Below are 19,063 nucleotides of genomic sequence, written 5' to 3'. Positions count from 1 at the left end.
AACAAGTTCTTAACCTCATGTTTTGTCATCATAGTGGATGAGTTACTAGAAAATCCAGGTTAAGTGTTAGACCAAACAGCAGGACTCAAGCTGGTCATGGATAAGTCCTACAGAGGGAGAATGTGACTCCATATTTTCCCTGGATTTGTAACATCTGGCAGGCCAGTGAGTACAGGGTGAGAACAGCTGTTTGAGAACAGACAAGAAACACACGGATATGGAACAGCATGTATGCAGGCTGTGCACAGTCCAGCTCTACATCAGCTAAAATGAGATTTATAACATAATTTCAGATAAAAACCTCTGCTCTCTGGCTTTTGTCAGTGCTTGCTGAGGAGCATTAGCACTGGATTCTGAACACAGTGGTGGAGAGCACCACAGGTTGATGTGCCCAGCATATGGCTGGCAGCCCACCTCATGCCAGTGGTATTGATGGGAGGATTACAGTCCTCATGGCCTTGGCAGCCAGTGAACCGAACATATTTATTAATGAAATTGTTTATACATGCTGGAAATAATAAATCCCAAATCTATTGAACACCATACTAGGGCTGGAATTAATTATGAACTGGCTTGTAGCAAATCATCTTCTTTCTAAGTTCTGAGCCATAAATATCAAACTCATATGGTTAATTAAGGGCAGAATGATAACCATTATAGCCATGTAATCTTGAGGAACAATATAGGGTACATATAAAGAAAACAGTTCCAAAGGGACATTCAGGTCAAGTCCAACCACTGCTTTTGGCAGCCAACCACAGCATAAAATTTCCTTTCATAAAGGGATGAAGCTCCACCTGAAAGCTAGTGAAGTGCTACAGCCCAGCTCCTCCTATGACAAGCAATTCCAAAAACTTTCTGCTCCTGTTACTGAGCTCTTCACATACACTCTTGTCTACACAAGGCTCATGTCCAGCTTATACACATTTTCTCTTAGGTCAACATTTCCCTACAAGTTAAAAAAGTTCTCCCAAGTGTTAAACCTTTTCCAGTGTGGACGAGGTGGGGTCACTGTCTCTTATGCTGTTTGTTTTACTACAGCCCAACTCCTTTGAAGCTTCTTACACAATCTTTCTCTGCACTTGTAGTTCATGGATATCTTTCAATCCCAACTGAGATTTTAAGGACTAACCCTAAGGACTTTGTGAAATGTTGATTTTATTTCTTTTTTGGAAATACTCCAGCTGACATCATTTAGGATAACTTGTGCAGTGCTTCTGCCATCAGTTCTAGAAAAGGAGATACAAAAATGGGAGAGCAACAGCTGCTGGATCAACGTCAGTACCTTCTGCTTTGCCTCACTATCTTTTCTCTTGGTAGTTCCCTGCACAAATACTGACAAAGACCGGTAGTGTTTATGTGATTTGCTCTGACAAGCACAACTCGGATGATGTTCTGAATAAAAGCAAGTTCAAGAGCACTTAGGGAAAATACAAGACAGGGTTTTGAAATCCAGGTAGTCATAAATGCCTTCTCTCAATATGCCTCCATATGCTGCTAACAAAGAGACAAAAAATGTTAACCTAAAAGAATGTCCTGCCTGTAGTTGTGGAGAGGGTAGATCAGAAATTATATGCCAGATGAAATCCCTTTTAGATTAGTGCTTTCCAATCTCTTCCAATCTGTAGACCCCATAATTTTTTTCAAGGCAAGCACTGTAGCCACTTAAGGTCTTCAAAGAAGAAATCTGTTTATCAAATACCTTTACCAACCACTAAGGAACTTAATATCCATGATTCACAGGTTGGGAAATGCTAGAGGTAAGCATACATTGCTTATTAAAGAGATGTCCGTTTAAGAGTCCACACGCATTTCGTATTTTCAAAACTGTCCAGCCAGTGTTAAACTGAATAATCTACAACAGAAAGTGGAAAGTTCCACTCTGAGAGCATCTACAGCTAAGCAAGTTCATTTTATATATTTCCACAATATAAACAATAACACACACACAACAGTAACTGCCAGAGTCCCTCTCTTGAGGTTTACAAAGTTTCCAGCTACAAGGTCTGTTCCTATCTCATTAAGGGAGTTCAAGTATTCTCAACAACTCAATTAAACAAAAAATCAAGGCATATTTCTTACATCTTTTGCAATTGAGTTTAGCTAGTATTTGAACAAAAAGAATACTGGGTAACAGATTTGTGGTACACACATAGTCTACTGACATGCAAGGGCATGATCCAGGAAAAATTTGCATGTGAGCTAACTTTATAAGAGGCAATCAAGAAACTCCCCCAGTGTCTCCAGACTAGAATCAAAACTACAGTTTAATTGGAACCAGCCATATGTCTAGGTCACCTAAACGTCTGGGAAAGGCCAACAGAAGTGCAACACCTCTGGGAAGGAGCACATGGGAAATGCCAACAGCCTGAAGAATCAGGAGCTCTACCTGAAATACAGAAAAATCCCTCCAGTCAAGCCCCTGAGCTAAATTCAGCAGAACAGGGGACTGATGCTGGCTGTCTAGGCAAGCTGGTCCCAAAGGGATCAGGAGCCAGAAATAAAGATTCAGCAGGTAGAACAGGGGGCTCATTAACCAGAGCCTGTCCCACAGCCCCTGAGGTTTACAACTGACAGCAACAAGACTTAAGCAAGAGGACATTGCACAAGCTCTGGTGACAAGGCAAGTCCAAGCTTAAGCTATGAAGTCAACCAGCAGGCCAGGATCAGGCCCAGTGAGGGTAACCAGGCTCAGATACTGCCCCAGGTCCACAGCAATGAGGGAGGTCCCAGGTCATGCCACAAAATGAGTTGATGGATCAGTGTCTGCCTCAGCAGGGTCTGTGGCCAGGCAGAACAGAGCTGTGGCAAAGCTGGCAGTGAGATTGGTCATTAATGTCCATCAGTGCCACCGGGCTCTTACAGTGGGCTGAATACCTCCACAGTGACCAGGAAAATGGATGTGCTCAGGTAGGAGGGTACTGGCTCCAGAATAAATTTTGGACTTAAAGAAAACTTTGATAGCGCATCTAATTTTTTTTTCATTAATCAACAAATTTTATGAAAATTGTTTCAATAAAAAAACCTCCAATCTGCTGTAATTCCTGTTGCCACTTTATAAATACATCCTTAATTAAATCAAAGCACTTGTAGCTTTAAAATAGAACTCTGCATACATCTAAATGCTTTGCTAAGCCAGGGCCTAAATGCAACGTTGTGTTTGTTTTTGTGTTTGTCTCGTGTTTACAGATGGTGACGGACAAGCCAATCCTTCTGCCAGATCTTTCCCTTTCACATGTGCTCTGTGCAGTCCATGGCCAGGATAAATTGGTGTCTTTCCAACAAGGCCAATTTACACCAGCTGAAGATTCAGACCCACAGCTGTATTTGTGTAAACCTCAATGCTGCATGAACACAGTTTTTCCATTATGAATATCTGTGTATATGATTCATAGAGTACAGTAAGTAAGGCTACAGCACATTAAATTATTCCAGACAATGGGCCCAATTGTCAACCCACTAGAAAATTAGCGAGATGTGTGACGTGACAAATAGCTTTGTATTTATAGCAGAGCACCACTTCCAACATACTCACACTGAATGTTCCCACTAAATGCCAGAGTAAGAGATCTGTGTATTTTTTTCCTGACACATATCAAGCCACAGCCATGTACAAAGTAAGGCATCTGATTCCTACAATGTTGAATAGAGAAGTAGGAGTTTTATTGTTGAAGGTGGGAGAAAATTACAGATCCTGAACATATAAATACAACTAATGACATCTGGGTGTGTTTTTATACATCTGCGTTGTTTGCTTGCTTTTTAGATATTGCACCTTTCCACCACGCTTAGTAACATCAAACACTTTCCAGCATTCCTGGAAAGGAGTCACTGTTCCTTAAAATGGAAATGGCCTTTTCTGGGCACAGATCATCTACAGAGAACTGCTTGCTGTCTAGGTGGAAATTAATTCATTGGTTGGATAGGAAATGTAATACTAAAAGATGTAAACAGAAAACAGCCATATGAATGGAAAACACAGTGTAAATTATGAAAATTTCCTCCCCAGATGGGGATCTTCCTTTCAGTTTTCAGAAGAAATTTTCATTCAGATGAAAATGCTGTAGGAGTTTGGTGACTTTGTTATAGACCCTGGTTCTATTCCTGGCTGAATGTGTAACATTCCTGTGACTCCAAATAGCTGCCACTAAGAACAAACCAGCCAGACAGATGTTTGCTGGTTTGTACCAGATTTGTGGCATTTCCTCTACCAAACCCACATGTGTCTGAGGTCCAGGAATGCAGCTGGGTGTAACCACAGCTTTAAACACCTGACTGCTCCCTCAGCAGTGCCCCTGGATCTCACAAGGTGGCCTTCAGGGGGTCCCTGAGCTGCCTCCACCCACTTCCTACCAGCTTTGGCACCAGGGGAGGCCCCATCAGGGAGAATCATCACATGCCAGTGCCTGACCATGCTGCCAGAACATCCATCAGACAGGAAACACCTGGACACAAAGTGTCAGGGAAAGAAAATGAGGGTTGCTGAGGGATACTGTGCTGGAGACACACTGTGGTGTCACACCTCAGGGACGAGTGGCCCGCGTCAGAGCAGGAACTCTAAGGAACAACAGCAGAAAAGAAAATAAGAATCAGAGAAGAGCTGTAATAGCAGCAAAAAGAAACTTATGTGAATATTATCCCTGACATGCTCTGCTGCCCACCAGCCCACCAAAAAACTTTTGATGGACTGGGTATAAACCAAGACACAAATGAGGGAAATTTAAGCTGGTGAAAAGTAGGTGTTTATGGCAGTGTGTCCTGCTTTTTCCTTTCAACACCCAAATCAAGATCAGAAGTTTGTGTTCATAAGCTTTAAACTGAGTAAAATTCCTCAATTCAAGACTGTTTTGTCCGTGACACCTCTTCAGCACCTGTGCAGGACATGAGGCATCCAGGACTCTGGTGCCAAATAATACAGAGGGGTCTTGCAAGACATGAGGGTTCAAGAAAATATTTCTGAATTACATTCTCTGTAATGTGCATGATTTGTAAGAAGAAAAGTCAGAGCCACCTGGTTTAAAATTACACTGATACTTCTGGAAGCTATCCACAGACCATGCTCCTGGTTTTTCCTCTTCAACCCTCACCAGCTCCAGAGAAGACAACCTCTCAGCTGTACACCCACCTTTATCTGCTCTCTATAAATAGATATAAAGGGTAATTTAAGACACACTTTTAAGACCCCAAGCACTGCCAAGTGTGGGCCATTGAAAGCATTTCAGCCAGGCCAGGAAGACATTAATTTAGAAATAATCACATCGCTACATCTGAAAGATGCTGCACAATAAGTCTGTGAACCTCATGTACAGCTTAATTACATTATTTCCTGACAGCTAGTCTCTTGCCACCTAACCTTTTTGAGGATCAAAGCAATAAGTTTAAAATAACCCAGCTTTCTCATCTTTGCCTAGATGTGTAGGCTTTGTTACCGTCTAGAGCATTTGGGTCTTCTCATCTTCATTAGTTAAAGCTAAAGAACTTTTTGGTTAAAACATGCTGTAATCATTCTTAAAAATGAGTTTTAAGTCTGTATTCATGTGCCCAAACTGATTTTTGTGCCATACTGATCAGGGGAGCATTCCTGTGCCTCCCAGCGGTGCCAAGTCGGAGATGCTGAAACAGTCTCAAAATGCTCCCTATCAAAATTGGCAAGCGAAAGAAGGAGGAAATTTCTGCAAATGCAAAAATATTCCATCAGAACATACTGCCTTCAATTATTTTTGGACCCATTCTAATGTTCGAGGAGGAAGCAGGAGGAATAGTAACTGCGTATCCAGTGTCGGCAGCAGGAAACTACAAATAGCAGAGCACACCATGTTCCAGTTCCAGCCACAGCGGCTGCGGAGCCGCTTCCTCACGGGCAGCGAGGCGGCTGCTGCCGGAGCCTGGAAACAGAGCAGGAACAGAGCCATGGCTTGGGCAGGGCTGGCTGTGCCCCTTGCACTGAGAGGTCACGAGCTGTGCTGGACGCCCCAGTGTCAGTGGGACAGAGTGGCTCCAGGTGCTGCAACTTGTGGGAACCCAGGACATTCCTCTGGCTGTCCAGGACGTCCAGGACCCTGCCAGGGGGCTCAGAAGCCCTGGCACAGAGCCCAAAACACCTGTGGGTTTGATTATGACCCATGGAGCAAATTACCAACCTTATATGAAGATCAGCAAGCCACAACAGTTTAGGTAGAATAATAGTGAAGTTATCATGGGGTGGAAAAGTAGATTTTGGAGTTTTTGGTATGGGGGTTCAGGAGGCAAGATGGAGGGAACTGGGCATGTCCAGCCTTTCTCCTTCTTCTTCTTGGCCTCCATCTTCTGCTGTGATGTTGGCACTTACAGATTGGTTTAGAGTAGAAGCTCACTGTCTAACATTGGAAAGTCATGGTAAACATTGTATATGTAGTTTTTAGTATAAAGACATAACACCGCCCCGGGGGCAGGCAGAGTGCCTGGAACTGTCCTGCTGGATGGACCTCGGCAGGACAGGAGAAAGAATTTTATAGATAAGAAACAATAAACAACCTTGAGACCGAGAAATGAAGAGCTCTGACTCCTTCTTCGAGCACTGGGCTGGGAAAAGAGACTTTCTAACTTTTCTCAGGGTCACTCTGACAAGCGAGGGATCCCGACGGTAACTGTGCTACAGGGCACGCTCAGCATGAAGGAAACGCGCAACTCTTCCTCACCCCGAGCTGCAGCAGCAGAGTGAGGCATTGTTAGTAATTTTACATTCCCATCAAAAAGATCAGGTTCAATTCCAAGTGCTATGGAGGAAACAGGTTTATCTGCCAATAAAAGAAAAAAACCCCACCAGATCTGGCAGCACAGGGCAGAATGAATTAATATAGAAAGAAGGAAAGCATTGAGATGTTTATTTTACACATCAGATCGGGACTCCCACTGCAGGACAGGCTTCCTGTGCAACAGGAGGCAAGGCAGTTAACCCCTGTGGTTTTTAATTCCCAATTTTTAGCTTTGAACTATGCATCCTTTGCACTTAATTTTGCTGCTCCAGTGCCAATCCAGCTCAACAGAAATCAGTGTCTGGCAGAAGATTGCCCTTCCTGATGGACAGCTGTCCACATCTGAAAAATTAGTACAAATGCCTTGAGAAGATTCTTGTGTTCTTTGTTTCTGGAGCCTGAACTTGGGTCATGGAAGTGTTAAGGGAGGAAGTCTGTACCCTCAGAGCTGTTGAACCAGCAGCAGACTTGTTGCAGGAGAAACAGAAATGTCAACAGGAGGCTACAAAAGCATCCTGCCCGTTTGTCACAGAGAAAGAAGTGATGGTTACAGCAATTGAAGGTGACATTTACCACTAGAATCACAGCCACAAGGAAGAGCATTTCTGATATATATATATATATATTTACCTTGATCCCTGTACTGCTCTGCTCAGCAGGCAAGGCAATCCCACACTTCCTCAAACCAGATGGCAAAATGGGGCTTGTAGCTGCTTTCAGCTGTAGGAGCAGCACAAAGCATTTGGTGTGTACTTGTGAGTTTGTCCTGTGGTTATTAGCTTTGTCCCCAAGCTTTCTACTGATGGATGGAAAGGCAGAAAAGCAAACCTTCACAATGCTATTGGCATACAAGGGAAGAACCCCCTGGTCTTGACTGATAGATAGGAAAGTAGCAGGCTTGACACAGTGGGGAAGCTGAAAGCTCTTTGGAGCATCACTAATAACGAAGGGACTCCTCTGGACTTGGACTCCTTTGCAGTCCAATTAGCAGAAATAAACTCTGTTTGTGCTTTGAGGAAAGTTAAAAATGTCTATAATGATCTCCTGATCTTGCAAAATATTTTTTTTTTTCCCCACTACAGGTACCAAGAACAGGATCTTATTAAGTGTGACCAGCAGTGGTCAAAGTAATGAATGCTTCCCACAGAGGCCACCAGGATTACTTCCCGCTCCGACAACTCCTCACTTTACATTGGGAGCAACAAATTGCAGATGGCATTAGCAACCTGTCAGAAAGTGACTTCCGATTAAAGAGAGCAGATGTCAGCATCTTTCATTCAGAACTGCAGCCTGCAAAGACAGCAAGTGCCAGCATGCAGGTTCTGAACTGAGACATGCAGGCTAGGCAGGATTCATCCTTCTATTAAAGATGAAGGGGTTTGCAAGTCAATTATTGTTATAGATGCTGAAGATTTGCCCCCACAGCTCCCCAAGGATTCTTTGGTGCCATTGGCTAGGTGATGGAAATGGCAGATTTGACACAGTTTAGCTGCCACTCTCAGAGCCTTCCAAAAGGGAAGGTCCAGATTCCACTATGAAATCTCTTTAGCACATGACATCTACGCTCACAGCATCACAACGAGCTGTCAACACACGCTCTGTGCACAACCACCCCTTGTTATAATGTTTTTTTCTGCTTCTAGGCAAATTTTGTTCTTTTATTTGTTTTGTTTAAAAACAAATAATCTGAGAGCAGGTAAACCCAAGTAATACAGGAAATTGATGAACCTGTTATGTCACCACTGAGGTTCCAAAAAATATCAGTAAAGATACATTCAGAATATTGTACTGTTTATCCAGCTGCATTAGAACACCTCATAGTGGCTTACCTATGACAACAAGTATTGAGGTGCTTCAAGACAAAGCAGGAGCAGTACTCAGTAGCAAAAATTCAATTATTTTAAAATGCTACAGAAAAAAACATGATAAAGAACACATTTGAATAAACACGGAAAGTTAATTAAAACCTGCTACAATAGGGTTATTGCTACATGCTTTCAATTCTCACCTGTTTATTAGAGCCTCCTTTGTTCTAGGAAGTGTGAAGTAATTAAATGCAAGTGATTAGAGCTGGCATAGGTTCATCTGGGGAAACACACAGATTTTTAAGAATAGATGTACAGCTTCCCCCTTTGATATGAACTTCCTGCGTTGGTATTTTGTCTGTCCTTGATTGATGCTATCAGAAGAGTTATTGCTCAAAACAGCTTAAGTGAAGCAGAATATTCTCAGTATATGCCAAAGCAACCCAAATCCTCTGTGAGTATACATATGTGTTCCATAGGAATATTTTCATACCCTTACATCTCCAAGGGCCATTCTCAACTGAAAATCTGCATTTCCTTTTTGGAAACAACCAATATCCCAGTCAGATTCAGGACCTCACTGTGCTAGATATCATATAAACACACACTCAAGTATTTATTGTTTATGCACCAGCTCAGCCTCAATTCAAGCCTCCTTTCCATATCACCTTTGTAATCATCTTTCCAACAATTTATGATCAGATACTGTAAAATGGTGTCTGCCAATCAAACAATTTAGGGACCTATCTGCACTTATTTTCTGTGTTCTGAGTGTATTAGAAATGATGTGCCAGAGCAAACACCTCATGTTGAACATGGGGCCTGCCCTCTGCTGTTTTAGTTTCAGAGTGGGTTAAGTACAAAGCATGGGGTGACATGATGACCTTCTATCCACGTGGCAGCTTATTTCAGCTGACAGCTGACTTTCCTTCCCAACACTGCCATCCCAAGCCTGATTTTATGAACAGTTGTCTAGTGAGAATCTCTATAGCAAAAAAAAAGACACCATATGCTAAAGGAAACTTCAGATTATAAAATAAAGTATTTGTCATTGGCAGCATGGGAGAGAAGATGCCAGATTTGGAAACAAGGTTTCAGGAGAGAACAGACACTATGTGCTCTGTTCAAGAGTCCGTTGCATGAAAAAAGACAAAGATGTTAAGGCAATTTAAAGTACTTTGACTAAATTCAAAGACTCTTGAGCAATGTCTATTCCAGATCCATAAATGTAGAGATCTGTATATTTATTCTATCTAATAAAAATAAGAACCATTTGTGTCAGGAATTGGTTTCAAAGCTCATTATTTATATATCAGGACTACTGAAAGCCCTGGCAAATGTTGCAGATGTGAACTAACATAACTGGGATCCTGGGATGGAGACACCAGCATGGACAGACGGAGATTTGGTCTCCTTACCATAAGTGGGTGGCCAGGGCTGACCCTGCCACCAGCAGGGCTGGAGCCAGAGCCAGCAGCTGGGACCAGGGAATGCCACAGTGCTCCAGCTCACTCAGTGCTGTCACTGGGAGCACTGATAGAGACCTTGAGTCCCTCACAGATTTCAACAGCAGCTGAAATTCTTTCTGCTTTACAAGGCCTGGCCTCTGTCTTTTTAGCAGACAACTCAGGGAGACCTTGAGCATGAAAATGCAACTAGATAAGGGCTACAGCTAAAACTAATCTGAAACTGAGTTGTTTCACCTGAAGGGAGAAGCAGCTGCTTTGGGCTGAGAGGGGTAACTATCACCAACAACTTGGTCCTCTGAGAACTCCTATTCTGGAATTACAGGTCAGAGATTTCATTTATGCTTAGCAGTAAATTCTTGGCCACTCTTCTTATAAAGCTCTCTGCAAACACGTGGATGTTCAAAAACATGACAGCCAGTATTCCCAGGCAGTATCTGCACCCCAAGGCCCTATCCTATCTCTGAAAAGACATTTGAAAAAGGCTGACAGAAACATGCTTAAATGAGTCTCACTTAGACCCTCAGTCAAATACCTCTGCAGAAGACACTAAGCTTATTGAATCCTTTCATAGCAGAAGTCTTATGGAGCTTACCTCAGGTCTAACAACATCCCCCGTGCTCAGAATCTCCAGGAAAGCTCCTTATTGCAATGCTCACTCACTGTGCTGTTCTGATATTCATGGTCTAAGTACTTAGATGGAAAATCCAGAGCATGCTGAGTTCTGCACACCAATTCAGTGTTCACGTAACTTAAATGAAATCTAAATCCTATACAAAAATCCATGTCTAATCCATTATTATTATGCCTGTATGATTATTACTGTTAACTGCTAAATACTATTCAATTCAGTAACAAATCCCTTCATAGTCAAACAGCACATAGGGCATATGTACTTCAGATGTGCTCTCATTATTAATCTTGACTGTGGTTCTGTCCCCTCTTAATGTGCTTCCTGCCTCCTCCCCAGTCCTAATTAACCACCTCCCCAGAACTCCTTCATTTTTTATTCATTTCACATATGAAAGGTTCCTCTGCCACCTTCTCAGAACTCTCCTCATTGGAGTTCTCATCCTTCCCATTCTCACTCCCTGGGACACATCCCTCTCACAGTAATTGTAAGCCAATAATTCACATGAAATCTTTGAGGTGATTGTATATATGGCACATAGCACAGATCAAAGAAACCAAGTGCTTCCAGCAGTGAAATAAGAGAGAGGAAATGGTCCTTCACTAAGTGGATTTTATCTCAGTCAGAGAAGTCTGTCCCAGGTGCTGTGCCTGGTGGAATTATGCAAGTCCTTAAGGGTTAATATGACATGTTGCAAAAAGGAAAACTCTATACATTTGCTTTATGCATCACTTCAAGGGTCTTTTGACCCTAAAAGAAGAAAACTTAGAGGTGATGTAGAATGTAAAAGGAAGCAAAGTTGGTTTTTAATCTTTCTTATACTGCTTTTCCAGAAAGTCAGCTAGGACCCATTTCTAGGAAATGCTTCCCTTGACTAAAAGGGCAGCTACAATTGCTCTACTTAATGGACTGTAATAAAATAAACTGCCTCCTATTAGCAAGAAGGATCATATCATCAGGTTTGTAATGCATTTTATTACAGAACATACAGCATCAGAATTTTCAAATGCAATGTGGGGAAGTAATGTACAAAACAGTTGAAGTGGATGTCATATAATCACAAATGTACTGATAGTTTCCTTTCTCTCAAACATCAAGATATCAATGTTTCCTCTTTAAAGCCATCTTTTCCCACCTAAATCACATAATGCATTTCCACATTTTGCATTCTATTATCCACCAAAGCCATCTTGCATCTTTTTAGACAAAGAGCAGTTTGCAGAACATTTCTTCCCCTTCTGAGGAACATGAACCCTTGGCAGGTGTAACCCTCCAAAACCAGTATGAGCATGGTCAAATACTTGGATTATATATTCTTGGATATTCCTCTCTCCCACTGACTTTGCTGTTGAGCTAGAGCTTCTCTGTAGTTTTCTAGACTAACTCTCCCTAGTGTTAAGTGACATTCTAAATTAGGAACTCCTAAATTTCATCTGGCACTTCAGAATGGGTATACCTTTAGTTAATGGGTATAGTGTGTTTATGCTAACAATAGGAGTCTTCCCAGTACTTTCATTAGGAATTGCAACTGTACACTGGACAGGAGTCAAGTACAGCTGACATATCTGTGACTTTCTTCCTTGAGAAACCTAATGTCACAGTATTTATTTCACTCTGTGGGGCCTGAGTTTAATAGCACCAACTCAGTAGAACAACACATCAGTTCCCTTATTCAAGTAGACCTGCCTGAGGAAGGGGCCAGAGGTGGGTGTGAGAAGGGGGGAAGGCAGTGTCTGCTCAGTGCTGTGGTCTCACTGCCCACACCAGCACAGGGAGCAGGATGCAGGAGAACTGCTGCAACTGTTACTGCACCCTATTCCCCTTAACCATTTGCTTATACCCCCCTCCAAAGCGGTCTCCTATCCATGAACTTTGCATCGTTCATCACATTCCCATCACTCTTGCACTCAGTGAACTCTTTCTGTTGTTCCAGGCTGGTCACATCACCTGGGAAATGGGAGCTACAGCTGCTGTGGGGTAGGAGCAGCAAGTTATCCACGCTTTCTGCTCCCTCTCCCTGCAGAGCAGCTGCACCAGGGCAGCCCCAGCAGCCTGCACAGCTTCCCATCGCCGGCTCCACAGGGAAAATCACTGGCAGAGCTGTGTTTTTCAAAGGGAAGCCTTGGTTTACACGGGGCTGATGGTTTTAACTGTAAGCCTGCTACTTCACTGCTCCTTGAAGACTAGATGTGGCCTGTGGTTTGCCACTAGACTTTCTACAAAGCTGGCCTGATCCAAATAAAATATTTCTCCCACCGCAAGCTTCCAATGAAATTCACTTGTGGCATTTTCTAACTCCTTCTTTTGGAGATCTCCTTTGTGTAGTGGACTGTGTGGGAAGTCAGGAAGCAGAAGGGGAGGTGAGGACAGGGAGAACATGCCAAGCCCCCTCTTGTTGGGGCTGACCCCCACAGTGATAGAGCAGCTCCTTGCTCTGCTGTGAGCAGCTTACAGTGCAGGCCCTCAGCTCAGTCCAGCTGGTGACTGTATTGTTTATACTTAACATGGACAACGCTGATTACATCATGATAGATGGTTTTCATTCACATCCATGTTGGGGTAGTAAAATTGGTGTGGAACCAACAGAAAATGATGTGGAAATTCCTACAAAAGTCAAATTGGGTGCCAGTTACAAATGATTTCCAGAAAAGCTGGAAAGTACAGAGTGTAAGTATAATTTTTGTCTTTTTTTGGTATTTATTCAAGTGTAAAACATGTGGACTCTTGCCTGAATTCTTCTCCCTGTCCAGATTTCCACCAACCAATTATCATTTCTCAGATAGTTCCAATACTTGGATCTACATTGATTGTGGGGTTTTTGTTTCAAACAATATTCAATTTAGACTGGGACATATTTTTTAATGTTACTGGTGACTAAAAATATTTTCCCTGTTACCCAGTAAAACACAGTAAAGCCTCAGTTCTAGTTTCAAAAATATATATATCTGTACATATGTATTTCTCCATTAGCTGGCGAGGAATAAATTTGTTGAACAGTGAGGGTCAGGGCTTCGCCAGCAGCTGAAATGTGTTATTTATCAGCAGATCATTACAGTCAGCACTGCACAGCATGTGAACTTCCTCACACCCCTCTGCCAAAGCTCCCCACATGGCTGACCTGCCTGCTGACTTGAGCTTCAAGGAGCTTCCAGTCTCCATCTGGAGATTCAATCTCACTGCACTGCTTGTGCCTATGTGATAGCCCCACTTTTCCTTTCCCTTGGCCCCAGCACAGGAAAGTAAAACCCTAAAGGCCTGAATGGGGACAAAGTTTCTCTACAGAAAGCCCTGCTCTCTCTCACTGATTTGAGTGGGAGAAGCCCAGGCTCTGACTGCCATCCCCTCTGTTTATTTTGGCAATAATATGAGTTGTTCAGCACACAACTATACAGACTTCTGTAAGTTGTAATGCATGTAATTTAAATATTTTGTGTGTCCAGGCAGTGTTTGCCATTTCTAAATGTTCTAATACAGGGGATCTCTAGGAGGAAGAAAAGTGAATTGATTTGCTTTTAAAACCTGGGGTACTGTAATAACAAAGGGTTCAAAAATTAACCTTACTTAAAATACTGTGTGTTTTAGTCCTTGTGTCCCTTTTTCTTCCCATTTTTAAGGAACTTTTCAGGCAATGAGAACACCTGAAATTTTTGAAATCAGAGATGTCCAGAAAATGAAAGTCCTTGTCCATTTTCTTCTTATTGGAACAGGTTTCCTGAAATATCATCCAATGAATATAGAGAGATATTTTAAAAGACCCTGAAACCTTGTTTATGCTCAGAATTTTATCTTGGAGTTTGAGCTTTCACAGGTTATTAGAGTTATCATTTGATTAGAACTAAATTACATGTCCAGGTTATACAAAAAGAGCTGTCTCTCTCTCCAGGAGATGAAGAGTAACTGGGCTCTGCTACCATACCTGAGTAGAATGCAACTGAGAAAATGAAGGTACCTGGAAACTCTAAAATTCAATACACAGTGGTGGCTATTTCTACATGGAGACAGCACTCGGGCTGGATTTAGCTCTGGACATTTTATGAAACAAGTACTTTCCAGTCTGAGGTGGTGAGACTACTTCAAAGAGACCTGAAAAAGGCAGCTACACAGGAAAAGCACATCAATGTTTTACATCAGTCTACACGTGTGAAATGTGATGTTAAAGGGTCTGAAACCCTTCCGGGAAGAATTTTAGGGACTCACAAACTGAGAAGATTAAAAGCACAGATTTGGGAATATAAAACAAGAAAATATTTTATATTCTTTAAGAAAATGTAGAAGTCAAGAAAAGGCAAGCAGAGCCTGAGCAGGGAGAAGCTGATTATATGTTTAGTTAATGTGAGGCAGACAAAGAAGAGAAGAGCAGAATCCTGGTGTTGTCAAACTGGAATTGCTCAAGACAGCTACTTTTACAAAGGCAGAAATCACATTCTGTTTCTTCCTTCATCTCAAAAATTTCATGCATTTTCTGACTTGCCTAGACCTTATACATATAAATCTCAGAATAACACATGCAAAGGGCTTTGCTGTTGCATTGCCTAGACTTATATCAAATCATCCTTTCATGCCTGTGCAGGAGGTAGAAAGGAAACTCCTTGGAGACTTCCTTCAATGCCACAGAACAGTGCTTGGCAACAAGGACTTCTCAAACACTGACTTGACTTGGGAGCCTTTCAGCTTTTAACATTATTAATTATAATAATTCACTAATAATACTGTTGAATAATTAATAAATTATACAATTATATTAATAAGCAGTGGTCATCTGAATAATCCCAAAGAAGTTGAAAATCCAAAGTGATGCACTAACCAAAGTACAGCCACTGCTGGGAAGGACAGAAGGGAGAGTCCTCCTTGTAGCATATGACACAGAAGGAGCAGGGAGAATGCTACTATTGTAGCATTTGGAATTAAAACTCTGCTCTTATGCATCCCTGAGTGGTTCTGCAGTGACTCTTATTTTAGAGGGACTCATCTGAATTCAAGGTTTTCCCAACAGGAGGATTGATTATACAATGGTGGAGCTTTTTCAGTCCTAGCAAGTCTTAGAAATATTTAGCAAATGCATTGAAAACCAATGTCAAGTATCTTGTTCTGCACTAATGAAGATTAAGTTTGTTTCAGCCATGTGCTTCTTAGTGATGTTTTAAAATAAGACTAACTAGTAGCTGATTAAAAAAACCGTCCTCATGAGATCCCCCTGCTCATGAGTCTGCTTTTCTTCTGCAACTCCTCCTGGGTCTGTCCAGGCAGACACATTAGTGAAACAACTGGATAATACATTAAGTAGAGAAGATTCAGAGATTGGTGCTTTTGATGGATATACAGACTAGATAGACACAAGTCTGAGAGCTCAGTACCTTCCACTGAGAATACCCCACCTCTGTGGCCTGGAATTTTAAATGTGCCACCTAAAAAGGTGCCAAGCACTTCTGCATTAAGAAAGCCAAGGCTTTAGTGCTACATGGTTTTCTAAAGTAAATTTCCTGAAACCCATACTTTAAATTTTCCACAGACTCCAAGAAGTGCAAACAATAATCATAGTGAATCAAACCGCAAAAACATTCTCTTTTCGGTGCTGTGACAAGAAGATAAATATATTCATAAGCTTAGTAAAAGAAGCTTGAAAAAAAAAAGCCAGGGCCTTGTGCTAATGTCTACCAAATATACTCATTATACGACAGAAAAGCAGATTAACTTTCACCAAAAGCAACACAGAAAAATTACTCTTGGATATTAGTATGCCTGCTACAGTTAGCTGGGTGAATTTGGTTTACGAGTCACGTAAAGTGTATCTGCTGGCAACATGAAATTTGCACTGGTGATGAACACCTCATGTTAGCATTTACAGAAAAAAATGGTCACCCTTGCAATAGAGTCTTGTTTAAAACATGAAAAAAGGAACAGATTACTCCCTACCTTCTCTGCATCTTGCTCAAAAAGCCGGAGTTGAAAGCACTGGTCCAGTTTCAACTTGCGGACATGCCACATCTGATGCAAGTGTTGCCGGGTAGAATGCAGCTTGTCTAAAAGGCTGGTGATCTTTGGCACAAGACTTTGAAAATCTGCACTTCCAGGAATGCAGTTCCTACCAGAAAAACCATCACTGGACCTTATGCATTGTAATAACCTCTGGCCCTCACGATCCAGTTCTTCCACAGGAGCTTTAATCACTTTTTTCTTAAGCTGTGTGTGCTCATCAATCAGCCTTCTTGAGCCCTCAACGTCAACTGGAAACTCTTTCCTAGCCAACATTTCCTGGAGATCCTCCAGCCTCGATAATAAATGGATGGCACTGTTGAAAAACTCTTCCAAGGAGACACGCAGCTCTATCCATTCATCGTGGTTGTAATCCAAGGACCCTTCAAACTCATCTGTCAGTTGAGAAGGATCCACAAGCTTTGCCAGGCCTTCCACAGACACCATACTTGTCTAAGGAAGGGAAAAGGACAGCATTTAAATCAGGGACCATCCAATCAGAATTAACAGCACAACCCACAAACAGCATGGAGCAAGTATTTTCCTCATCAATCCATAATTGAAGGAACATTGTAAAGGATGTCAAGGCCTGTGTTTAATTTTAATACATTAATTGGACAGAAAATTTTGCTTCTAATGGCATATATTTATTTATTTAGTCACTCATTAAAAGATCTGGCCTGACTATCAAAAACATGTAGTGAAAATGCTTCTGCCAGAGATTTCATCAGCCCAGTTGGACACTGAAGACTTCTTACTGCAGCTTTTGGATATCTGGACATGGTTGTTCACTAAATGGGTACAGGGCATTGCAGGCACTCTGCTTCTTGTGTTACACCCCAGCTAGCAGCAGCTACACAGAAGCAAAAGTTTCATGTATATGAACTGAAGCAGGTATTGCAAATTGCCTTAACAGTTGGGTTTCTTATTCCAAATTATTCCAGTTGACTTTTTGCCACTCTTTCATATTAGCAATTTCTAATGTAATTAAGCTAAAATCAATGTGCAAGTGAAATGTCATTGAAGTATTAACAACTAGAATTTATTGCCAATAGAAAGTACTGCTCACGAATCATACACGATCAATGAGAAATGGTTTTAATTCATTCAGACTCTGTAACTGGTGATGGAGAAAAGCACTGGGTGTCTGGAAAGCAGATTACAGTTTAAGGACACAGCAACTGATAGATTTTCCCATTAGTTTTAGACAAAATACTTTCTGAAATTAGGAGCATAGGGTTTCATATGTAACTAGAGATTTTCAGTGCTCTCATGTTAACGCCCAAGCTGGCAGCCCTTAAAGGCTTTTCTCTTCATCAGTGACTGCACATCTATCCCCTAAAGATCAGGCCTCTAAAGAAAGTCAGAGCTTGTGCTCTTCAGAAATGGAGGCACCCAATAATCACAGAACTCTTGTAGAAGACATCTACAAAGAAAAACATGTATAATCCTGACCATAATCCTAAATTATGTCCAAAATAGTAGGCTATCCACTGGTTAAAGGTTAACAATAGGCTTTTTCTTCCAATTTGTATCCATCCAAAAATATCAGGCATTCTGCAATGTATTAAAATTGAGACTGTATTGAACTTAATTTCAGGAGAAAGATTATTTTAAAATGTTCTTGCAATATTCCTTGCTTTGAGGAAAAAGGAGGACAGTGGGAGGACCAAACAAACATTGGGAAGGTAAGTATGCTGCTTCAGAGCATTTTCAAATTTTTATACCTCCTGACCTGGACACTGAAACCTCGAAGATAATTCAGTTTAGAGTTTAACTGCCTGTCAGGGAAATACTTCTCTTCATGGCTAACACTAGGGCATCCCCCTGCAGTCTGTCAGGCTAATGGAAACATTACTCTAATCATGCAGAGAATTTGACATTATGAGACAGTAGAAAGGCTTTTCATTTCTCAAATTCAGGAGAAATTTTCTTTATTCAGGTTTGATTTTTTATGTAGTTCTTCAAACTCTAATGAAAACAGTTTTAGTGAGGCAGGTAGGTGCATACGGTTTCCTAGGCATTGCTCATCCTTCTTTTTGAAATCAATTTTCTAAGTGCCGTCCACTGTTTAGCCTCCTTCTGCAGGAGAAGGAAAATAGTCTTGAAGGCACCTCTGAATTAATGCTAAATAAGCTGCCTGGTCCATTTCTCAAAGTGACAGAAAACTTTGGAATCCACATACATCAAACAAGCACTTTTCTTTCTCTCTCTGGGTGAAGATCTATGTACATGCTTCACTCTGGACTGTGACACAGAAACACTGCCAGAATTTCACTCCCCAAAATCCAGCTCATCAGAGTCCACTAAGGGTCCCACAGTGCCCTGGCACACACATAATGCTCCCTTTAGCTCAAAAGAGAAACCTGGCCTTAAAAGAATCCTTTCAATAGAAGTTCCTTGACTGTGGTGTGTATATTGCAGGGTGGACCACAGCTCAGGAAATCTTTGTTT

At 41.6% G+C, this 19,063-nt stretch overlaps 1 protein-coding gene across 14 annotated transcripts in view; it reads right to left on the bottom strand.

Annotated features, from left to right (window-relative positions):
* KALRN (kalirin RhoGEF kinase) overlaps positions 1–19,063 on the bottom strand; it is a 465,290-nt gene that overhangs the window by 256,188 nt on the left and 190,039 nt on the right. For all 14 annotated transcript variants that reach the window (XM_071435302.1, XM_071435301.1, XM_071435303.1 and 11 more), the window contains one exon: positions 16,550–17,062. In XM_071435302.1, coding sequence (XP_071291403.1) covers positions 16,550–17,062 — 513 coding nt within the window. The remainder of the gene's footprint in view (positions 1–16,549; positions 17,063–19,063) is intronic.

This window comes from Agelaius tricolor, unplaced genomic scaffold (assembly GCF_023055355.1).
Source record: "Agelaius tricolor isolate 1412-34295 unplaced genomic scaffold, bAgeTri1.0.p SCAF_10, whole genome shotgun sequence".
Classification (NCBI taxonomy): Eukaryota; Metazoa; Chordata; class Aves; order Passeriformes; family Icteridae; genus Agelaius; species Agelaius tricolor.
This window is presented reverse-complemented; position numbering and strand designations above follow the sequence as displayed.